The sequence below is a fragment of the Melanostigma gelatinosum genome (genome assembly GCF_949748355.1).
Source record: "Melanostigma gelatinosum genome assembly, chromosome: 6".
Taxonomy (NCBI): domain Eukaryota; kingdom Metazoa; phylum Chordata; class Actinopteri; order Perciformes; family Zoarcidae; genus Melanostigma; species Melanostigma gelatinosum.
Window position 1 is genome coordinate 7,325,234 of NC_136639.1, and position 25,615 is coordinate 7,350,848.

The 25,615-nt window shown below is 45.1% G+C and overlaps 1 protein-coding gene across 1 annotated transcript in view; it reads right to left on the minus strand.

Annotated features, from left to right (window-relative positions):
• cux2b (cut-like homeobox 2b) overlaps positions 1-25,615 on the minus strand; it is a gene marked incomplete at both ends in the record, with an annotated part of 86,268 nt that overhangs the window by 29,679 nt on the left and 30,974 nt on the right. The window contains 2 exons of the mRNA XM_079270834.1: positions 18,037-18,084; positions 20,681-20,791. Of these exons, the coding sequence (XP_079126960.1) occupies positions 18,037-18,084; positions 20,681-20,791 (159 nt within the window). The remainder of the gene's footprint in view (positions 1-18,036; positions 18,085-20,680; positions 20,792-25,615) is intronic.

Consider the following 25,615-nt stretch of genomic DNA (forward strand, 5'->3'; position numbering starts at 1 on the left):
CTGATGCCTTCTCACGTTAGCGCCCCGCTATGCGTACAGATACACCCCCCCCCCCCTCCCAACCACAACCCTTGCTATCATCAAAGCACTCTGAGGTGTCGTGCATAATACGGGCTGATCGTATCATCTCCATGGTAATCCACCTCCAGCCAAGCACATGGGATTTCAGAGCCTGAAGTCTCATGCTGACAGAGACGAGCAGAGAGGGTGCTTGTACAGAGAGGTACAACTCGAGGAAGGACTACAACTGGAGAATCTCCTCTTTCTCTTTTTTGGATGCGAGGTATGGCTCTGGTCCGGGCTCCGACTCACAGCGCATTCTTTGTTTTCACCCGATTTGTGATAAAGGATACGGCTACCGAGGGAATGGGTTCGGCCACAGGTTGCTTTTACAAGCAGGGAGTAAAGCCTGGGGCAAGAGTAGCAAGAGACAAAGGAAACCTGTTAGCGCTCCTCCATAACTCTTCAAGCAGCAACCGAGTGGGCAGAACACAGCCTCTGGGACAAGGCTGCTGGGAAATACTTACCGATAAGCCTGTGAGACTACGTACAGTGCCCGCTACTGTGTGCTGCTGAGAGTGTGTGAGAACAAGCTAGCATGAGGAGTAAATGAAGAGGGAGAGAACAAACGTAGAAAGAAGCAGAGGAAGCAGAGTGAAGGGCAACTGAGCGACGCACAGAGAGAGACAGAGAGACAACGGAAAAGAGGGGTTCCCATAAAGAGCGCAATTAGCAATTATGCAGTCATCAATTACAATTATCACAACTGGTGATTATGCAATTATCACTCTAAATCATCGTTTTCCCCCTCTGCCTTACCAGTTTGCCACCCCCTGTGATTTGGTTGTTTGAGGAGGGGTTGTGATGATGCAGGTGATTAGAGTGTGTGACGATGATGGGGGTGTCGGGGCGGGTGTAAAGGCAGATCTTGGACTGTGTGTGTCTGTGTGTGTGTGTGTGTGTGTGTGTGTGTGTGTGCAAATAAGTGTGTGAATGCTTGGAGCATGTCTGCATATGCAACTGTGCCAGAGTGTACACAACATGTGATTGAATTCTCTGTTGAGATTTGTTGGCATATTTGTGTGTGTGTGTGTGTACATGCAGTGTTCATGGATACACTGTTCCCATCTCAAGGTGAATGTGGTTGGTGCTGTGGGTGGTATGGGGACGGCAAAATGTATGGTTCCACAGTCCCTGAGGCCTCTAAATTACCTGTCATCTTCCCCATGATGCAAAGGTCAGTGCACAATCATAGGGAGTCCATCCTACTGTGCTGCTCACTGAGCGCCAGTCCGGCCCACAGGCTGACAGGATGTCACAACAACCCCGGTCCCGCTCCATGCTTATTAGAACAAAACAGTGGGAAGTCCACCGCCACTGCAACACCACTTGTCACAACAGCTTCCAGAAGAGTCCACCGGATTCCCGAACAAACGTCCGGTCCTTGTTGTTAATATAAGAAAATGAGGCAAAATATGGTCAAAGTTCTACTATTGTGCTGTGTTAATGTGCACTTCTTCAGCTGGGAGTGTTTTTTTTTTCCAATCTAATCTTTATTGGTACAACATCCGGTTTCTACTTCAAACGTCCTTCCATTTTCAGTGTCGCCATTTTGAGCCTTGCAGGTCCACAAATATATGTGTTCATGAAATCACCATAAATAATATTTCTTTAATAGGTCTGATAATGAAAAGCTCAAGCTAAGCCAATGGTCAGGTGGAAGTGCCTTTACTTCCTGTAAAAACCAGTGTTTCGATTTTCAAAATGATAAGAAAATATTGGTTCTCTTCAAACTCACGTTTCATGATCCCATATCTCGCCCAACATAGTCTTCTAATGTCTTCATGAAGAGCTCTTAAAAGTTTAACATTTAAAACTGACCTGCATTGGAATACAATTTTGAAGCAAATCAAAATAAATCATTTTAAATGGCTGACTGGCCACAGGAATTCATGCATTAATCATTGATGACAACAATATTTGGTGAATTTAACATTGTATAAACAATTTGAGGAAGAAACTTACAATCCGAAAGGTACGTGCTTTCACTCTCCTTTAAATGTGATCTGTATGTTTCTGTTTTTTTTATTGAAGCAGATGAAAACCATCATTTTCCCTTCAGAAGCACAGAAAAGATCATATTTTAGCGGCGCCACCCAGCACTTTTGCAGCTGTCACTGCTGACGTTTGTTTTGCGTTGAGTTCAGAGGAGAGAGATGAGTTGGTGCGGAGTGACTGATGAGTGGGCGGAGGAGAGGGGCAGAGGTAAACACTGTTGCAATACAGTCTGGACGGTGAGAGAACCATGTACACCCACACAAGCACTCCCACGCAACACACACACACACACGCATTTGAACTTGGACACATGCAAACACACACACACACATCAAGTCGTACTCACGCAGATGCACACTACACACAGACTTGGTTTGAAGGCAGATTTAATCATGGTGACACCCATCTCAGAGTAGTGGTAGCAGCATGGCGGTGGCTGTGGTCGTGTCTGGCTGCCCGGCGAGATGAGCAGTCAGAGCACTGACACACATCTCGTCGCCACGTCAATTCCAATCAGTGGTGGCTGTCAGTCAACGCGCTGCGCCGACAACGGACTGACACCACCGCCACTGCAGAGCTGCCGTCTCAGCCAAATCACTGGCCCAAGCTGACCAGTATTCTTTTGTAGCACTTAACCAGTCCTAATGTAAACGATGCAGTGACAAAAACGAGAGTGAAAACACAGCTTGACATATGGAAGCCTTGTGGGAGAGGCTCATCGGAATTTAAATGGAAGTAGAGTAGGACATTGTACAGTGTAAAGTAAAGCGACATAGGCTTTAAAGGAAGGATTTTCATATTGCATTAGCAGCCAACACACATGAACATGAGTCTACAGCCATGCTAGCTGCATTGTGAGGCTGTATCTGCTGTGGTGCTTTGAGCTAAACGCTAATGTCAGCATGGCAATAAACTCACAGTAACAAATGCTAACATGCTAATATTTAGCAGGTATATAATGTTCACCATCTTCACCATTTTAGTTAAGTGTGTTAGCACATTAGCACTAAACACAAAGCACAACTGAGGCTGCTGGGATGGCATGAGATTATGCAGGTATTTGCAAATATTGGAAACGGGCAAGATGAAAAGAATCACCAAATTTGTTACAATTCATCCTGAGGGGTCATGAATGTGCAGAAATCTGCAAATGCCAACCTTATGGTGATGCTATATGACAAGCAAGACACCAAAGTCATGAAGATTCATCCTCTGGGGACCATGAATGTCTGTACGTCATTTCATGGCAATCCATCAACAATGACAATGACCCAGGCTGAGAGGAGAGCAGATCTCCATAGATCAAGGTGTAGCTGACGTAATCCCGGCGGACGTGGCACACAGAGCCGCATCAGAGACAAAACATGGCACGACATTAAACCCAGATCAAAGGACCGGCTGTCTCCAGCACACAGCAGGTGCCTTCTGGGTCCTCCTCGCCATCAACAGGCGGCAGAAGCGCCGTGTTGCCCGCCCTCTCGACAAAACTCAAAAGCACCAGCCTCGCCGCCAACACCTCAAAGTCACGGCAAAGTCAAGAGCCGCTGAGAGAAAAAACGGGGGCAAAAAAACAAATCTTTTTTGAATGTCTTTGTAGTTCAAAAGACAGGAGTTGTCATTTTCTTTGAGCTCGCGCTTTCAAACGTTTGATGCAGCGAATGACCTAAACCTTGAGGAAAGTGTGTCTGCTGAAAACGTAGCCATCGCGGCGCGATGGGAGGGGGGGGGGGGGGGGCGGGGGCGTGCTGAGGCTAAGATGAAGGCACCGGTTGATGTGCTGAGAGGGCTGTGAAAAGTAGCAATGAGTGCACCTGGACTAAATTATTTCAGAGCTGGGAGAACTGTTAAGAGCAGAGGAGAGAGGAGAAGTGTAGGTAAGGGCTAATTATAAAAATAAAGTGCCCCCATTATCCTGGTGCTGCACTGCCCTAGTGAACAAAGCTACAACAGATGGGGTGTCATGGGTAACTGTGCCGATGCGAGCCAAAGCCCTGGAGTGGATGGACCCTGGCAGGCCGCTGGTGGAGCAGCGCTGGCAAGGGGGAAGCACAGCTGCATATCTCGCCCTCAGACACATGTTGACAATGTTTCTCTAGCCCTGCATACACTAGTCAAGGTGAGACACCATGACATGAGGGGAGAGAGAGAGAGAGAGAGAGCGAGAGGGAGGGAGGGAGAAAGAGAGAGAGAGCCCTCCACTATGATGGATAGCGCTCTCCATCCACCTCTCCTCTCTCTCCCTCTTAGAAGGCTGGTGACTTTCCAGTGAGGCAATTATCATTGCGGAATGCATAATAGCCTAATTAATTACAGGTGTCAGCGCTGCCTTTGTTTCAGCATGGAGGAACATCATGCCAAAGCCGCATCCGCTAAAAGGAGCAGCACTGATGAACGAGCGGCGAGAAGCGTGCAGCTGATGGAGGAGCGGCGCGCTGTGCAGACGACTTGAAGTCTGCCAAACAAGCCTGCGTCTGTTGCCCACAGAAGATGGATAGCAAACACATGGTGCGGAAATTAGGTCCATTATTTGCTTGATAAATCTGCCGTTGTCAATGGCAGTGGCTCGGAGGAAGAGCTCAGGTATAGGGCCCGCGTTGGGCGGCTCTGTAGGTAATTTGGTTTCAAGTTGCAGAGACCAGCGCCGCGTTGGTGGCAGCACTATCAACAATGATACAGCCCCCTTACCCCGGCGTTCCTTACGAACATGGCATATCATTTGTCCTGTCAGATTTGCCGATTTCATTCATTTTAGCGAGAAAGCCGGAAAGCAAGACAATTGGCGGGGAGAGAGAAAAAAGACCTAACGGGACCCGCGGAGGAGAGAAGTGAATGATGGGGTGACTAGGGAGGAGAGACAGCACAGAGATTCCTGTTATTCTCTTCGGCTAAACACAAGCACACATTGGTGCAGAACTTAATAGAACGTCACATTCGGTGTGTGTAAGTGTGTGTGTGTGTGTGCACTGTACAGCGTGTGTCTTTCTACGGGGGGTCGTGGCAGTAGGCTGATAATCCCCCCCCCCCCCCCCCCCCCCCAGGCAGTGGGGGCTCATTGTAGAGTACATTGAGTCTAATAGGAGCGGGCGCTGCAGTTGTATGCAGCTCTCCCTGCTCCCACTGTGAGAAGAGTTTTACATAATTAATGACTGTTGATGTTTCCCAGGTAGTCGCCCGGCAAATTCACTCCAGACTCGGCTGCCACCGTCATCGGTTCCACAGAGAATGAGCGACACCAGAACAGACAGCTTACATTACAGGCATAAATAAGGCAATTTTGTACAGTGTCTTCAGACATTACTGTGAGGGGGGTTCAGGGCCACTGACTCGACTTGCTTCAGAGAAACACTCAGAAAGAGCTTTTCTGAGTCTACAGAGAATTTGCGCTCGATGCGAGTGAAACTGCTTCCTTTAGTGTTTTTATAATTCCGTATGCCGTTTGAGCACGGCACTTTTCAAGATAACAGTCGACGGCTCCAGACGGATGATCATTCGCGTCTGCATGAATCATTCTAATCTGAATGTCGATCTCAATACATGTGAGCCTGGTGGTCTGGGTCTGTCTGCTCCAGACCTTTGGCAGTGTGGCGAGGCCTCGTGGCCCGCCACATGTCGCTGGGAGGCAGTCCACATCTACACTGGAGCACGTTGAATTAAACATTTAAACACGACACCAAGGGAAGGCTATTTTTTACTGCTCTCGGCCCACTACTCATTATTCATTTGTAATAACCTTTAAGGCTTTTTGATGTCATACATATTTTACAGAGAGATATCACTCCCAGGAAGACTAGAGAGGGCCTGTCGATGACGGATCACCAGACTGCCACCGAAGTGTGCCTTCACCTGCTATAATTAGCACCAGGTGAGGGCGAAGAGTGATCTTTGGCAATGTGTGTCTATGCACACCAACTCACACACTAATGCATCAGTGTGATGACGTGCCGGCACCCGGAGTTTAAAAAGTGTAGTGGCCAAACAGAGAGAGGAAAGAGGAGACTGGACCGGAGACCAAGGGTTTTCCCCCAAATCATTTTTACACAAACAATACAGCATAGTGTCTTTCTGGCAGTGACCTGACCATCATTAAAATAAAATTGAGGTTTTCATGAATGTCCAGTGTAAAGAAATTAATTTTGGCTGCTTAAACCAGCTGAGTGGTTGACCACTGGGGGGAGGGGACACATGATTTTGGGATGCATCAATACCGACAATGAGATCGGTCCGACACTGACATGAATAGCTGTATAGGCATGTGTAACAACAGGCCGATCTGGTATTGTACACCATTATTTTAATCAATAACCAAAGCCCAGGTACCAGGCCTGGAGACTCTGTAACTATATTCGTCCGTTAGCGGGCTGGCCGAGGCCCATCTCGCTCCCGCTCTGCTGGGAGGCCCTCTGTGCCCGCTGGATGCCAGCCTAAAGCTCATGTCCGCTGGTGCCAACACGCCACTAAAAGCTGTAAAACAAATGAGCTCTGTTTGGTTAATGTACACTGATTGACCTCTGCTGCCAGGCATTTGATGTCATGATTGTAATGACCGGCTTTCCTGCCTGATGACTCGTATACAATGTGGCAGGCGCGAGGTGGTATTTCAATTTGAGTGAACGAAGGCTAATCTGATGAGATTCCTGTGACAAAAAGAGCTGATGTTGTTCTCAAATGCACATCTGAGCAACTGCTGTTAAAATGACAGCAGTGAAAGTGTCTCTGTCAACATTTCGTAACGGCTCAGTTTAGCAAAATGACATAACAATGTTGATACCTTTCATGGTATTCAGTTTTGCTTCTATTTTGTGCAGGTTTTGAGATATTGTTATGTCTCAATAGCTGTGAGCAGATCTATCCGAGAGTTATTTCAAAGACTGATTCATTTGAGTATCTTTTAGAGGCCATTAATTCAAATCCAAGTTTATTCATGAAGCACATCTAAAAACAACAACAGATGACCACATGTAACGTAAACTATAAAAACACCGTAAACAAAACAAAAGACATGTTTAAAAGATGAAAGACAAAATGACTTACGACGTATTTCAAAATGAACAAAAGGGGTATTTACTGATGTATTTTATATCACAGAAAAAAAACATGAAAAATCTCTTCAGCGCGTGTTCACCGCTGACTTGACTTCAGCCGTCTGACCACAAACACATTCACTTTGAACTCAAGACGAGTTAACTGGAAGTGCAAAAATGCAAAGTAATCTTTGGATTTTGGGACTCATTCCTGAAATACTTCATAGAGAAGCAACTCTCATGGTGAGTTAAAAGCCAGATAATAAAAATGTGTTTTATTGATTCTTGAGACACATGCTGTTTCTGAATTTTAAACAAATAAATGTATTTTTCACTGATGTGAGCACCACTGCCAAAATTCATTTCACATTCCTTGTATTGAGGTGGAGACAGAAATCTCCTGAGAAAATACAACACAACTAATACCATAGTTGGACTCCACTAGAGTAGTGAGAGATACACGTGTCATTTGACATGTTTGCCTCACAATAACCACTCTTGTTGTGATATCGTTGAAATGCAGACATGCCAACTCAATCGCAAGCAGCCTCAGAAACAACTCTTCAGCAAGCTTTATATGTAAAGGACCTGACTTTAGTGGTTATCCATTGGATGCTGAGCGTTACATAACCCTCCATATGCTCAGAGTGTAGGACAATTCCGTCCGGGTTATAAATAAAGAAACCTGACGCACGGCTGCAGCCACAGTGATTCGGGCAAGTTCTCACATGGGATGTCATAGTTCTGCAGTGCTAGCCCCACTGCTATTTCAGGCTCTGCCTCATTAGAACATCCGCCGTGAGAGAACAAAAAAAAGAAAAAGAAAAAACTGACTTTACAAAAGACATTTCATCAGGGAGGAGAGAGCATGAACGTTCTATTCATGTTCACCCTCCCAGCCACCGGTGCGTTCATGGGCTAAAACTCCATGCATTGCTGCATTGAAAGGTAGATGCATCGTGACACACACACACACACACACACACACACGTGACCAAGTATGAGACAGTGCCTATAGATGTGTCACACGGTCCCACAGGGAGGAGGTCTGCAGGGCACAAACACGTAAACCTGCCACAATAACTGCAACTACAGCACATCCACAACAGGGGACAGTGTGCAAGTGTGAGAGGGGGGCTGTGAGGGACGGGACATGCGATTATGCATGTACGTGTGACTTCTTACACGAGAGAGAAGGGGGGAGAAAGAATGACACACAATTGCGTGACTGCCTGAACCAGCATCAGTGATTGTGTGTGTGTGTGTGTGTGCGTGCGTGTGTGTGTGGTTGTGTGGGTGTGTGTGTGTGTGTAAAAGTGATTGGGTGTGTTGGTCAGAGTGTGCCTGTGGAGGGCCTCTCACACCACAGCGGCTGGCTAATTTAGTGAGGGAATAGCTGGCTGTCCTTCAGGTGAACGGACAGAGATTGGTCTCAATATGAGATGTAATAAAACGAGCCCATCACCGCACCTTCGGCTGTCCTTCACATGTCTCGCTAGAAGAAGACACACGCCCACACACACACACACACACACACAGGCAACCCAAGGAAGTCACCAAGGTTTGCTATTTTGAAGAAGACCTTGAAACAAATATTGCTTTTTCAGTTTATTTTAACGAGACTTAACTGCACGTGAATTTAACATACACATTGTCCGATTGTATTGTACTAAAGCACTTATCAGAACTTTGTTTTAAAAAGTGCTGTATAAATAAAGTTTATTATTATTATTCAATATAAATTAAGTCCAAAACCCTTGTCTGCTTCTGTTATCTTCACCTGCTTCTTTCTCAGGAATTTACATGAATTGATATTATAAAAAGTCTAAAAACGTACTGATTACCTTTAATCATGTGTTTCAGAGAAAACGTCTGAGAATTTTGAAGGGACAATCGCACTTTAGCGGAAATGCTAACAACTCGAAGCCAAAGAGGTTGGAAACCACTGATTTAATCTCTACCAATCTGTTGTACTATACAAGCTTATTATATGTTTTAATGTAAAATCTTAATATGAAATGTAGTTAGCACCTATATGCAGTCAGATAAACGTAGTGAAGTAACAACACAATCCCTCTGACAGGTTGTGGAGTACTGAAGTCTAAAGTAGGATGCACCTCAAAACGGTACTTGGTTACTTCCCACCGCTTCTAACTCAGTGCGACAAAATCCTGCATGTTAGTTTCCCCCCGGAGAGTTCTTGGAGCTCCATGTCTCCTGTAACGAACTAACAGTGCCTCTCTGTCCGGACTGAAGCATGCTCGAGCTCCCCGACTCCACATGGCTGCAGCTGACTCTTGCTGCTTTCTGCCAACTGCTGGCGCCCAGGCCCTGGTGACCAGCAGCTTTTTTCCCTTTGGCCGTCTCCTCGGCCCCACTCGCTCCAGGCTGGGTCCTTCCCTCCAGAAGAAGAGCTGGAGCTCTAAAATCCACCGAGACCCAATTACAGGGACTGCAGGAGGAATCGCATGGAGATGCAAAGTTACTTTGCTTTAATTGAGGACGTGTTTAATGCTCTCCTCCGGCCACTGTGGCCACTTAATGTCTCAAATGAAACAGAGAGCCCTGCAGTGGGACTTTAAAACATATATCTGTTTGTGACAAAGGCAAAGACCCCTCTGATGTGTGGGCTCATATATATTTAAGGGCGTGTGGGTCTGATGTAGGACGCCGTACTTCCAGTGTAAAATAAGAATAAAACAAGCAGATCTCTTAAGTGTAAAAACACATTTGATTTGTTGTGGAGAGGCAACTCTTTAATGTGGCGTGTACCTCAGAAGGGATGAGCCCCTCCCTGGTTAGAGAGTTATTTCACTTGCAGCTGCTTGTTTTTTAATAGAGCCACATGTTAATTAGTATTGTAGTTAATCCCATATTACAGAGACCCAAACTGTCAGGTCATATTATAAACAATTGGTCCTAATGTTCGCGCATGTGACATTTGGAGCTGCTATCTCTCCTAGCAAAATGTTCCCTAGGTACTAATTGGCCTACTTTACGCTGTCTTTCTTTGAATTGCCAGTTTCTGTATCATTTAGGATATTCGCCATGACAAGCATCATCCCATATCGGCCCACTAAATGTGGAGAGGAGCGGCATCTTTCTTTCTTTTTTGCAGAACGACAGCAAAAATGTGAATAAATGATTCACAGCATCAGGTAATACAGTGAGATCTACCTTCATGGGATATTAAATACAATTTGAAAGAAGAATAAAAGTTCAAACACTTCAAACAGCAGCAAAGTAAGTGTAACTTTTCTCCGCTTGCATTATTTAAGATAGGCTGCATCATTTTATCAATCTATCGATCTCTCACCAGAAAGATGAAAATGGAAAAATAATGAGGCCGATGAATGCTGTGTAAAGAACATCAATGTGCAAAATTTAATTATCTGTGCTGGAAAGAGACGGAAAATGTGTCGGCTGTTTTCTAAAACAAAAAAAAAAGAAAAGTGAAAAAGGAGCAGTTAATATTTTTCCCTCTCTGCATATTTTAATTACCAGATCAATCATAACTACGTCCTGCAGCACTGCAGAGAAAAGAAAATTGCCAGTCTAAATGAAAAACAATAGATTTGCTTTAAAGTCTTTGCTCTTTTGAAGTCTAAATTAAAATTTCAGGTGCCTTAACAAGAACCTTCTTCAGAAAGTTATATTTAATTAGCGTGTTTAGATTGCGCTGAAATTAAACTTCACAGCCGAGCATCATGTGAAATAAAGACTGGTATTCCTTCAGGAAACACCTCAGATGAACAGAGGCCATTCAATCACTTCGGCAACATGCGGGCTGTGTATCCTCTGACAGAAGCTCATGCTCTTTTGACTTGTGCTGCCACTGGCTTGATCTGAGGCTGGGCCTCGGCGCTCAATGGAGCGGAGAAACAACTTTGCTGTCTGACTGTGTCCGTGCAGCTCTGATTCTCTGCCTGAAATCAGAGAGTCTCGCCGTAGAATTGGCGGAGCAGCTCTCCCGTTCCGCCTCTTCCTCCTCGCATGAGCTTTTCCTGGTTGTACGAGCGCTGATGTTTATTTCTCCTGGCATGTCCTCACCGGCGCTGAGCCACCGATTTCACACATTTGTATTGGCTAATTTGACTGTGCTCTTGCCAGCAGCTGAGCGTGAGCCAGGAGTCGGAGAATCCCGGAGACAGACCTACTGCTGCTGTTGCTGCTCTCTGACTTAGGATGCCTGCAGGGAGCGGACAGGGGGGGGGAGGCTCTCACCTGTCTCATAACAAGTAGTTGACCATGTTAGACTGAGGCCATCTATCTAAGAAACCGCCTCTTAGATTAGTTACTGTCTGCTGCCGGTGAGTGTCTGTTTGGTGAGGGGTCAGCAGGGGAATGTGATTGCCTGTCTCTTAAGGTGACAGGGGTTTAGAGGAGCGGATGTACACCCAGTCAGACGCCCAATAGGAGCGGTGCAGTCGGCGCTGTGCGTGCGTCCATCCTCAAACACGGCTAACATTTGCACAGCAGCGGCAGTCAGGCGTGACGTCTCCGGGCTCTGAGGTTTGTGCTGTCAGGACGGTAGAAATTAAACCTGGCACTGCAGAGCAGAATGTGCTGAAACTCATCAATTCCACATGGCTCGAGAGCCAAGTGCCTATTTATAACATACCCCCCCCCCCTCTCTCTCTCTTCTTTACCTGGTGTGCATCCCTGGCTCTAAACACGCATCCATAATGATGAATACACCCAACTGGGATGCTCCGACAGGGCATCAGTCAGGACAGGAAAACAAACACGCCAACACACACACACGCCATCAGATCAGCAGAGGAGGGATAAGACTGACACTGGGAAGGCTGATGGAAAGGTTGAGGCGTCTCAGCATAAAAACACCCAGCAGAATCACAGCAATCAGTCACCACAAAGGAAACAAACAGGGGCAGTCAGATATATTAAACTTCTTCAAAAGGCCCAATCTGGAGCTGAAATATGGCGCACCACGGCTGAAACACTGCCACCCAAATTCAGTTTTTTTCAAATGTTGCCATTGACTTGAATTGATGACGTTTCGTTTTAAAAGTTACTCTCTGAGCTTCTGAGAGACAGTCTGAAATTGCATGATGTTTGCATGCGCTGGAGACAAAAAAAGGTATTTCTTGTTCAGAAATGCTCGTCGTTATTGTATTGTCATAGATATCATCTACATGTACAGCTTTAAAGCGAGATTACTGCATGTCACTTTTGAAAGAAAAGAACAGCACATTCCTCCTCTTACATAATAAAAGTCAAATTCATGAGAACATTTTTTGCTCAATTCAACACGTTGTCGGGTTTTACTGCTACAGATTTATTTGCTATGACCAGGCAGCAACCTCCAGTTCTGAAAAGGTTTCATTGCAAACATGAGTTTATGGTCTCGCTTGTTTCAAGGCTTCTTCGAAACAGCATGATACTGATTTAGTGAACTGCGGTCCCATTTGAGTGAAATAGACAATAAAGCAGGGTACGCTTTAGGGCGTGGCTACTTTGTGGTTGACAGGTCACTACCACGGCGCTGTGCGGTCTGGGTGTTGTGCGTGTTTTCGTGTTAGAATTTGAACCGTTTCACGGTTGTGTGTTTTCAGTTCATGAAAGTTAATTGTAACGTTTTGGTCTTGTGTTACTTCTGGTTGCAGAAAACGCAACCGGAAGTGACACGAGATGGCGAAAAACCAAGATGGCGACGGCAAAAATGCTGAACTCAAGGCTTCAAAACAGCAGTCGACCAACCACTGGGTGATACCGTAATGACTACATCCGCTTCTTAAAAATCGTCAATGGCTGATATTATGTTTGCTGACAAATTATAAATTTGACAACTGTTACTCATCGAAAACAGGCAATGCACCAACTTTTCATCTTTAAGCTGTACAGTAGCTAGCTAGCAACATACGTGCTGACTATTGTGTCCAAGCTGTGTCCAAAAACACTCTCAAATTATTACTTCTCTTATTTAGTCCAGTTTCCCTCTTTTTCTGTTTTTCTTTGTGCATTCAGAGTCATACAGCTTCGAGATAATGTGCAATCACTGCTAAAGCATCTTTGTCTCAATTTGTCCTGCGCAGAGCAACTTTGCTCGTGTGCATTTCATTTATAGGCAATCTCACCACCTTTAAGATTCACTTTGTGTTCAGTCTGCGCTACGTTTTAGCATTCATTATTATTCTGTAATTGTCATTTTGTGGCCACAGTGGCCACTGTTCAACCAAACGTTGCATTGGCTCACTTCAAAAGTGTACAACAAACTAGGCCAATGAACAGTTGCTATGACAAGTAACTAACTGAACACAAAAAAGGAGCTAATTGTCAATGGGTTTCTGAAATGGATCTATGAAATAAAATGAGCCTGCCTCCCAAAAAGCAGCACTGCCTTCGAAATAAGCCGGGAAATAAAGCCTTTGACGGGCTATTTGTTCATTTGGCATGAGATGAGAAGAAGTATCAGAGGTAAGACGGACAGCCGTACAATATGTGATCCAATATCCACACGTAAGCTTGTTTGTCTTTGACTAATCATAATTAATTACAGTCAACTTTAAAGTAATAAAGACCGAAACAGTAAGCAAACAGAAGTGTATTGAGCTTGGGTCAAAGCGGCTTTTCAGACGAGGACATTCACCCTCTGGAGATGCAAAGAACGTAAAAGACTCAAGGAAGGTACTATCTAATGTCCAATTACACCCCCCCCACCCCCACATCCCTTCCCCTGTGCTCTGTCTCCATCTCCTCTCCCTCGTCTTGCCTCCCACCTTCCTTCCCTCTCCTTAGTATGAAGAGGACACAAGTGATAAACCAGGGGCAGAGAGCCGGTGGTTTACATGGCCCTGGAGCCCATTATGTTCCCCACAATAGGCTGGAGGCCTGGACGTGCTGTGAATAGGTAATGGCCTGGAGATCCTGGGCATGGCCTGCTGCTCAATGAGCCTCAGACAACCGGGCAGGAGACAGGCATTAGAGATACCTCGTCAGCCCAGAATGGAGCAGTCTGGCCATAGCCGGGGGGGAGGATGGGAGAGCGGGATTGAGTGAGAGCGGTAGCAGGGTGTCGTAAATGCCCCTTACATAAGGTAGGGCATGAATAATAACACAAAGGGAATATTCAGAGGTAACTGTGAGGCAGGATCTCACTTTATTGGCAGGAATATGGGCCTATAATGTACAATACACACAGAAATCAACACCAGCTTGTTTTTAAAACGGTGTGTGGTGTAGAAGCGGCTTTCATATCACGCCATGTGACTCTGCCGCTCGCTTGTTCCGACCCCATCTTCCCAAGTTAGCCATCCACTCAAGCAATCTGTACCTAATAACCGCAAGGTTTAGCCCGTGATGAAGATCTGTCTTCATTGAGCTGGAAAAGCTGTAGCGTCGCCGAGCATTTTTCTTAACGGCGCAGTCCCTCATCTATGAAAGTGCCATAGAGCCCCTCAGACAATTAGGCAGGGAAAAGCTTTATGACCGTTAGACTCACTCAGTGAGCGGCACTCTCACCGCCAGCGCCGCCAGGAGCGCTGGCTCGTGCAGAAAGGTAATTACGGAGCCTCTCATAATGACACGGAGGAAGCTTGCGTCATAACACCCACAGCCTTTTATCATAGCGCTGTAATTAATTATCATCTTTTACTCTTTGATTCATTCCACTATTCATAACATATTCATACATTCAAGAGAAATTATCATTTCCTTCAGGAATTAATCAAAAGGAGGAAGAACTGGTCGTGTCTCGATGGATGATCAAAGGCGGTGTTTGCCTACCTCGCTGCAAGGCGGGCGAGCTCAGGGCAAGACTCTGCAACGCTCTGCTCCTCCACGACGCTGGTCAAATCATCTGCAAGATGCTTTACACGACCGGGTTTAGGTTCGAAAACACAGCTGCAGATGTTTCTGATCAATGAGAGGCAGATGGACGTTCTGACGACGGCGATGATAAAACCCGAAGTAACATAAAAGCTCACAAAATGTCTTGACTTCCTGAATGTGAAAAGTGAGTCATATAGGTGAGAAGCAGCAGCCATTTTGGGATTTCTTTACTCAAGTTTCATGGAGTTGAAAAGCTGCTGTACAGTCAGAATACCTCCCGTGCTCTCGTGGAAAACACGCAACAACAACGCACACAAAAACATTGTCTTCCCCCACATCATCACTTCCCAACCTCAGGGGAAGAAATGGCACAGTTAGACTCAAACAGGTGTCCACCGGCCCCCAGTTGGCAGCACTTTAATAGCTGTTTGATGTTTTTGATGTCTAGTCAGCTCGATCGTACCTTGCTGCTTGATAATGAGGGCCAATAATGATTCCTGAGCTCGAGGGTTTAATGGTATGTAACCAGCAGAGCTGCTAATTACACGTTACAAACTATTTATCAGAATCTCCATCTGCGCAAGCACCACAACTCATTGTGCACGCTAAATTACTCCACGGATTATCATTGAAAAGCAAGTTTCAGTAATTAGGGACCCGTACTGCTGTTTTCTTTTTCGGAGAGCACCAAACGACATCAAGAGGAGAGGAGGAAAATAGAATGACTGGTTCATTTTGGCCTGATAGTCACATTGGTGCAGGCCGGATGTGAGGAGGAATCCGCCTCTCCCGAAGAACATTAAAAAAAAGACAAATACAAACGAGAAATCTGTCACTGTTCTTCTTCTTTCCGCCTCACAAAGGTTTACCCCGAGGGGAGTTTACACTCTAAAGTGAGAGGGAGGTGTAAATTGTATGTAGAAGCTCGTAGTCTTGGTGAGACTTGGAGCAGACTGCGTTCTGAACGTTCAGACGGCAGCGCGTGTGAAGGTTGTGTGAACAGTGTGGTCCAACGGGGCCCGTCTCTCTCCAGCGAGCAGTTATTTGAGAAATAACTGTCATATCCCTCAGCCCCAAAGGTGTGCCTGAGACCACGGAGACATGTACCATCTCCTCTTCTTCTCCTCCGTAAATTTTTATTAAAATTACCTTCATCATAAGACAGTGTTCATTATAAAACCAAAAACGCCGGTCTCCCAGGGCCCTGTGGATTAATAAGGACAGCGGTGTATTTTAAGCCGTAAACTCAGCTCCTCACTGTCCTTAATCTCCTTCCTACTTCACAAGGCCAAATTAACACCTCTCCTCAGCTCTGACGGGACCTCATTAGCAAACTTCCAGGGAAAGAAAGAGGAGAGCAGAACGAAAAAGAGGAGAAGAAGGAGGGAAGCGACCAATGACAGCCACCAGCTCTGGGATTAACCCTTTCTCCTCCTCCAGCTCCTCGGAAAAAAAAACTAGGTCGGCAACGTGTTTCTAATCAGTCGCCTGGTTAGCGATAATTAGTAGGCGAGATTGGACGGGAGATGAGAGAGAAAGTGGGTGGAGAACATTGAAATGAAAAAGAAAAGAAAGAGAACCTGTCATGTCGCAAACACTTCAAAGGAGCCGACTTCTCCTTTAGAAGTGGCAGGATGAGGGTCCAAATACCATGAGGCACTCCTCTGGGCCTCCATACTGGGAGGAGGAGGAGGAGGAGGGGGGGTGTGGAAGTAAGGACCCATTTCTTTCTCACATGTATGCACCCTTACACACACACACACACACACACACACCAGGACTATCGTTCACCACCTGTACAGTGCAGCTGCAGGGAAGCTTTAGTCTCTCCCAAACCACACAGCCAAACAAGCACATCCAACTCCACCTTCTCGTCACATTCTCCCCCTGCAGCAGCAGGTCCAGGTCCCACAGCTTACACCGAGGTCGCGCAGACTACCGCTGGGTAAAGTTCACAAGCCTCCGCAAGCTGTTTGACATTACCAATAAGGTCAAAGTGTATCAGAAAACACCAGAGGATTATATTATTATGGTGTGCCGAGTTGCTCGCTGCACCTCGAGATCAAAAAAAAAATAGCTGAGGCTTCTTTTTTTCTTTTCGCAGGAAGCTTACTTATCAACGTGCAGAACATAAGCTTGTGAAAGGTACACAAGAGAGACCGAGAGGAACCCAGACAGGCCTGCAGCTAGCAAGAAAAAAAAGCATCGCTCATTATCAGCCATCTATTTTATCTACTATGAAACATCTCCAGACTCCCAGTTGTCAGACATCAATGGTGCTTAAATGAATCCTGTGGGTTCCTGTTGCACAATAAAGACATGGAAGGGTGCTTCTGATATTTGTGCGACTCTACAGTTCGAGTAATTGAATTAGCACACAAATCAACCACAGTAGTCGTGCGGAGTGTAGTGTTGAAGAATGTGATAGCTCCTGCCAGGGAACACGGTTGCATGGGCATAGTCAATTATAAAGCATTAAAAAGAATCTGCCAATAATCACTTCCAAGAGAAATGAACAATCCATGCTGAGTGTTCTCGTGTTTACCGACGATGGGGCTTTCAGGTTAGCGCTGAGCGGGAGTTTAGAGGGAAGAGCGAGACTGAAAACATATTTGTGGTATCATTTCCATAAGCCTTTGCTTTGCGGACCATAACGCAGCTCACAAATGTGATTTATGGCCTTGGTTTAATGGCGTGGAGCAGAGTCTTGGTAGGTATCAGATGACTTTTTCAATATGGCGACGTCAGAGGGGGCACGGTGAATGCACCATCACAACAGGAAATGAGGGCTTGTCTCAGCCAAGAAAATACGAGAAGCCAGATATCTGATCATCTAATGGCAGATAGATGCTACTTCACTTTGACAGAAAAGGCATCAGTCAATAAGCACCAGATGAGCAGCAACACGGAAAGCATGTCATGGATTCCTCGCCCTGATCGAATCATTCATTCCAGAGGCACGCTGACCTGCACTGGTCAGTGTGCATATAATATCCAGCAGGGGTATCTCTTGTGTCAGTAAATTAGAATGTGAAGCAGGAGGGGGGAGGGGGAAGCTGAGGAAATCATCAATAAAAATGTGACTTAGTGGTTTCTAGACATTCTATGTTTCATTCTGCAGAACCTGTAAATGTTCCTTGCATCTGTAAAGGGCCATGTGACTCACCTGGGCCTGGAAACTCTTGAGAACAGGTGCCACCATCTCCCGGACTTCCTGTGCACAGACCAAAAAAAGCAAACTCAGTCTCAGCATTTTCTGGAGTGCAGATGCGCCACCTGTTTCGGAATCAGATTGGCCCCAGTGAGCTCCAGAAGAAAGAGGACTGAAGAGCTTTAATGTAAATGGATTCTCTCGATAGCTGCTTTTAACACGGCATGTGTGTGTGTGTGTGTGTGAGTGAGGTATGTTGCTATGGGGTGTGGGTATTATGGTTAAACCTAAAGGGTTTGAGCGGGCATGTTTGAAAAGTGGGGCTTTCCAGGAGCTTGCGTTAGAGCTCAGAGATCCAGACTTGTGCGAGCTCCCACAGCCTAAGGTAAGGGGATTGTGCTGCCAGTGGTGACAGCCTGATCCTGTCTTAAACGCCTGTATTATACTGACAAGATCACAGCACCACACTACATACTCAGGCTGAGGCAGACGGGCAGCATAGCCACAGCAAATAGCCTGAAATATAAAAATATTCTCTTTCACTTCAGCTTACATGTCAATGGATGATCATCTCAAAGAAGATGATATTTTAATTTTTAAAAAGGACACAAATGACATCTGTATCATTCATAGATTTAGCTTTTCGTGTATTCAGTACAATCCACCTTAAATTGCCATTTTGCCTTACAAAAGTAAAGTGGAATGAAGTCTCATTTTAAATGTAATGCACAAGAAAACGGAAAAAAAAGCATCAAACATAAAATACAATTCCCTTTGAGGTACATCAAATAATTAATAATGACAGATACAATTTGGCAAACTGTAGTTTAGTAGCATTGTATTATCACTGATGTAGTAAAGATAAAAATGTGAACTTTGTCATCTTTGCTCAAACTGTCCCTATATCCCGACAATAGTGCATGAGACGGATCATCTGTGGCAAAAATCAGGTTCCTCTGCCTCCTCTTAGTGCTCCTAATGGCATTTGCAAGATTCCAAAATTCCAAAACAACCAATCAGAGCCGTCTCTGATCTAGGTTGATCAGAATTTTCGTGGATTCTGTCAAACTAGGCAGCGCTGATCAAATATAAATTCTGATTATATCACTGCATGGCCTATTTCTCGCCGCAAATGTTTTCAGAAACATATATTACTGTTTTATTGTAAAATGTTTAAGTTTGTGACCCGGCCGCCATGTTGAAAACAGTCGACACAAAACCAAGCACCGCCCACCGGCCGCAGCAAACGTTTCCCATTTGACAGATTTACGGTCCTCTTGAAATCTGTTTCTGAAAACATTTGAGGTGAGAAATAGTCAACACAGTCACAGAACCTTGACTCATATTTGATCAGCGCTGCCTGGTTTTACAGTTTGATCAGAGTTCACGAGCCTCACGAGCAGTGATTGACAGCCGCGTTCGAGGCTCCTCGGCTCTGATTTGTTGTTTTCCTTTCAGGCGCCGTGACATCTTGCAAATGCCTAAGGTGAGGCAGAGGAACCTGATGTTTTCACAGATTATCTGTCTCATGCACTACTATCAGGATAAAGTGACAGTTTCAGTAAATACGACAAAAAGTTATTTTTTATACAAGTTTCCAGCTGAACCTTGAAGTTCAGTATAAACTTTGGTGATGAGTCCTGCTCAGGGAGGTCGAGTACAGAAGGATAGTGACCGAAGCAGCACCAGTTGCATGTCTAGTTGTTGTTATCAGTTCAATCTGCCATTTATGTTGGACAAATCTATGTTTTTGTAATATTTAAACATGTGCATTGCTGATCAGATTCAGGGGTGTGTAAAAAAAGGTAGTGGAGAATATTAAAGTACAGTATTCACATGCCCATATGTACGCTGATAGAGTTGAAGGTTGCTGTAATTGTCCTGTTCATACTGGTCACAAAGAGACAGAAAGAGACAAAATCCACAGAACGCATTCTGTGCTAATATAGAGTTCAGCTGAAGAAAAGATTCGGAGTGAAACAAGGTTTCTTTTCTAAGCTGGAGCAGAGGGAAATAACACGTTTTTTACTAAAGAGACCTCCACTTAATTTGACCAACTCAGACAGCTGAAGCCTCAAATTAGCTTGGGCTGAACTTTAGAATGTATGTTTGCAAAGAGCGAGGAGTGTGGATGTTGTGCCTCATCTCTTTCATTGGAATAAAAAAATGTCAAAAATATCAACCTATCCCTTAAAATGTTTCTTCTCTTTTTACTCATTTTCTTCTGTGGATTTGTCTTCAATAAAATATATATTTTTTAAAAAGCAGCAGATACAGTTTGTGTTAGACATGTCAATATCAGCTGCCGCTTTCGCTTCGAGGGTTGAAGGTAAGCAGCGAAGTTGTGCTTACCTTTAGTTAATGAGCCCCGTGGCCCCTCATCACACCCAGCCAGAGGCCGGCACTACTGCAAGGCCGCAGCATTTAAATATTATCGGAGCTACTGGAAGAGGACGAGTGGGCTAACCCTGACATCTCAAGTGCTGTGCGTCGATAATATACACTAATGCAGATTTTACTAAATAAATAAATAATTCCCTGCACAAAGGTGTATGCGGGGGCTCGAGTAGCGGCAGTGACACAGCCGGTGTCAGCTGCTGCTGAAGTGAAGATGAGGAAAAACACATGGAGTTAAGAGAATGGGGGAGGCTAGACTCACCTCGGGGACATTTCTCTTGAACTCCCTGCTCAGCTCTACCAGGTGCTTGTGGGAATGTTCGCTCTCCTCTTGTCGACCAGCCAGCTCAGACGCTACAGAGTTTAGCTCCCTCTACAAAACACACAAAAGAGAGAGGGGAACAGTGAGAGGGGGGGAGAGTAGAGAGAGACGGCACTTTAGGGAGCCTGCCAACGCTCATCCAGTAAAGCTTAGAGTGTACATAAATAAAAATACACTGCTGAATATTAACAATGTAATCCTTCATGATCTCACAGCAGTAATACTTACAGCTAGCCCTGGCCCATAAATAATTAAGCCAAAATAAATCCAATGCCTACAGTAGCAGAAGGCCTTTTAGATAATCAGTATTTGAAATAATCAATACGCTTGCAACAGCTATAGAGCGCCAGTGAGGGAGCGGGGCGAGAGGGAGGGGAGAGAGTGAGAGTGAGAGAGAGAGAGACAGCGGAGGGGTGGTGGGGGGGGGGGGTGGAGTCACGTGTAGAGACCCAATAACCTGACATACACTCTTGCAAACAAATAGAGCTTCCTCCTGAAATGAAGGGCTGTTTCTTAAGCCCGGCCAAGACCCGATTCAAACATACAAACGCCTCGCTTGTTGTCGTAATTACCACAGGTCAGATCTATGTTCACCCTCCATTCAATCCGTCTCCCATCACCTGCACCGGTCTTTATATTGATCCGGCACCGATTTTCAATGCATGACAGCAGCCTCCATAGCTTTAACCAAATTACCCTTTTGCTGCAACAACAGCCTTGATGGCTATTCCATTCATGTCCATGCACATCTTCTTCCTCTCTGCATGTCTCTGATGTGCGAAAATGAGAGCTCCACCCCGACAACATGTCTGATCCACTATTCAAAGCCGTCTGTGCAGCAAGCATTTCATCAGATCCTTGCATTCATGCTGGACTCAGCTGCACCACATGCCATCCACAAATCCGATATTATCGATCAGTCATCCAATTCCCGGCTCTTTCAGCAAACAGGAGGGAGGGGGGGGGGCAGATTCAAACTCTACTCTCCTGAACTGAGCAGCCGGTAACTGTATATTCACCTCCTCTTCATACTGACTGCGATTGTCAGTAATTGATGAGGATCTTCTCTTGTAACTTCTGCGTTACAGTGTAAAAAGTGAAGTGGGGGGGGATTCAATTACCACTGTGAATTTATATATGACGCCGGGAAATGAAATTGACTGTGTTTTAATTAATCTGCAGTCTTACTTAAAGGCAATTTAATAAATCATCACACAAGGAAAAAAGAAAAAAGAGGGAAAATGGAAGGATGCGGCGGCCACGCGGGACGATGGCAGCCCGTCGGTCAGAGAAGTAGGCCGTTAATTGAAGGGCTGCTGGTTCAAGTCCCTGGATTGACGAGTCAGAGAGTGGTTAAAGTTGGACTGAGCTTAGAGGAAACGCAATAAGCTGAGATGCTAGACTACAACACCACAACGTGTGTCTGTGAGCGAGGCTTATATCACCTGGGCAGGAACAGTGACACCGTGCTGCTGTGGACAATTCATTAACAGTAATACAATTCTACTGACAACAATGGAGGGACACTGTAGTTTTTACAAAACATCAATAAATATTGCATTTGATGGAAACTATTTTCAACCACTGATCGATACACAGTTGGTGCAATAGTGCTTATTTATGGCACCAGGACGGTGTACATGCAATTAATTCAAAATAAATGTCTGTGTTCATCTTAATGATGGAACACGCCAACCGGGATAATTTGACATTTTGGGAAATACTGTTGTTATTGTACTTTCTTACCGACAGTTTGATGAGAAGATTGATACCGCTCTTGTACACTAAATCTACAGCTAACAGGCAATTAGCTTAGCTTAGCATAAAGACTAGAGGCAGTGGGAAACTTAGCTACCAAACACCTTTAAAGCTAATTTTAGGCTTTTAATTCGAACAACTAAAGAGTAAAAACAACACATTGTTGTTTTAGAGAGTAACATGCTTGAACTATTTCTCAGCCGAGTGCAGTGACTTTCTCCACTGATTGCCTCCTAAACTCTCTGTGACAACAAAAAGTCTCCAGAAGTGAGAAATAAGCCGTATGAGGCTTTGGCCCCACAGCTAATACTTGTTATTAGAATCAATCTATTGTTGGTTTTGGTCTTTTAATGGGATTTGTCCAGGGATCACAGGGTCGGCAGTTCGATCCCCAGCTCCTCCTGTCAACAGTCACAGTGACCTTGTTACAGAATCCTAATTTACCAACGCTACCGTTTCTCTAGAGTGGATAGTCTCACCAAGCCCAAGAGACTGCGCGGTAGTCAGTAGTTCCGTAGTCTGTGTCAAACTGTGGAATTCTCTCTACACAATGACTTAAAGGGATATATGAATATTATTAAGTTCCAGAAAATGTATCAAGAAAGAATAACGAGACAATACGACGCACCACGTAACTTGTGTCCTTAGTTGTTTAAATGAATGTGTATGGCTGGATTTTTCTTTTTCTCATGTATTAAGTTGTTGTTAAGGAACAAATTGACAAACCATCTCGTTTTATTTTGAGTTAGAGGCAGGCAAAATAACATGTTCTTCTTCTCCCTCTTCCTTTCGGTCATGGATTGTGGAAATAGTTGTGTTCTGATTGTGAATCTTTTTGAATTGTCCTTCATGGTGCACTAATATGTGCAGAACAAATATAAAATAAATGGTCTCCACTTCAGAAAGTATCCAAATATTTAGGATGCATTTGGTTAGTGGGAAATGTGTCATTCCAGGTAAAACATACTGTCACTGAAAAAATGCCGTGGCTGTAAAGCATAAGGCGACAGGACTTTGTAAATTCCTGTTAGTCCTTACAGTCCATTGGGATGAGCCTTCCTGGAGATTAGAGAGCGTTCTGAAGCCGGCCAACCTCCAACAGATTCAAATGGCCCCAGACCGGCTAATCTTGCCAAGAGAAAATTCCTCGAGAAGTGACTTTGAGTGGATTTTATAAGTACTTAAGACATAACAGTGTGGTGATTCTCCGTCGCTGTAGAGCTGGATTCACTTTTTATTGCCGCTCAGCTGATGAGAATGGTGAATACTCATCCTGTATGCAAGCCGAACAGTGGTACCATAATGGCATGGTTATTTTGAAAGCACCCCCACAGTTTCTAGACCATTACGAGGGCGGGGAGCCTGGGCAACAGCCCATCAAATGAATCCCACTGGAAGGAAGTGAAGCAGAACAGACTGTTTGCTACTTTGGTCGTCTTGCTCAGATTGATGATGGGAGGAACTCCACGATGTAGTGTTTCGCAATGCTATCTTGGGAGACAAGAGACACCAAAGAAGATTTTTCCTCTGCTTCCTAATCAGATGTGATCCGATTCAACCTACAACCAGGGCACCTTTGAGATCCCCGATAAAAATTCACTTATCTGAATCATTTGCATGAACACGCAGATACCTCCGATGTCTTAAAAAGGGGAAAAGCCGAGTTCAACTCAAGGAGTTTCTCTGTAATCATTTGACAGGTTTTGAAAAGGACGATTGGGACAAAAATGTTCAGCGTATGGCAGTCTGGGTCAATACAGAGCTCCTGTCATTAAGCTTCTGCCAGTCAAACATCCAGCTATAATTGATGAGTTTCCCCTGGGGAGGGCGGAGCTGTCATTGGGGCTGGAGGGACGAGAAGGAGGGATTTTGTAGCCAGGACCCGGTCCTGGCGTGTTCAAGTCAATCTGCGAGGGGGAAAGCAATTGGTGACTTCTGACTTAAAAGCAAAGACCAAGAAACAAGAAGCTTATTGGCTTTAACAGGATAGACCTGCAGCGTGTTGGCAGTCGGTAAATGGACTTGAAGCTCAATGAACTGCTGAACAACAGGGGGGGGGGGGAAGCCTCACATGTCCTTTAGCTTACCAATGTGGGCTCGGCCCCTCTGACACTGACCAAAGATGGATGCTGTCGCGTCTGTGGCGGAGCCCTCACATGATCTGACAGGCAACTGTTCACACTGCGTTAAGAGGTCTCAGGTTTATGCAAGTGTGTTGCAGCAAAGACTGCAGGGAGTGGTCCCTTCAGACTCTATTGGGTGAGAGATAAACCAAGCAAGAAGAATGGAGGCCAGCGGTGGCAACAAATCTATGCAAAGACAAAGCACTGAGGATCATAACGTAAGCTGGTTGTCAAGTGTGTTATGCTTTATTTAAAAGATGGGAACGAAGTTACGCCGATTGTAGGCAACGAACAGAGAGTAAAAAAGTCTAATAACCCAATCCGGCAAAGACAATAGCTCTTGACGAAAACGGGAGCAGAGAGAGATGTACAGTAACAATCTGTCCAAGTGCGAATGTTTTAGGTAAAATGTGGGACTCACTAATGTATTATGTTGGAGTAGATTTGACATTGATTCATTAAAGCCAGCTCGTCTTGATTACATCTGTAGTCGTAAGCTATTTTCTTGCCTTTCACAAAGACAGCCCATGGTGGAAAATGTTGACAACTGGGAAAAAAACTACCAAGGTGCCGCAATGAGGTAGACTGAGTTAAAATCACTATTGTGTGCACTGGGCTCGGGCAGCACAAATTAAAGAGGAAACAAATGGGGAGGAGGAGAGAGGGGGAAATGCAGATGGGGTATTATTTTTCTTTTTGTATGCCATCTAATTGCAATCATAGGCAGATGTCTGAAAGTGTGACAGCATCAGCAGAATAGCTGCTGAGAGCACAGAATCTTTGTCTAAAAATAATCAGACATTCTGTGTGCTGCTGTTTGTTATAATGGTAATCGATGCTGGAGGCTTTGAATTCCATCAATTTATAGATCCACTCTGTTCTGCCTGGTGACTGTACTGCCTCACAACCCCCCACCGCATACGCACACCGACGCAAACACACACACACACACACACACACGCTCGCACGCAAGGTCTCGGCACAAAAGAGCGGG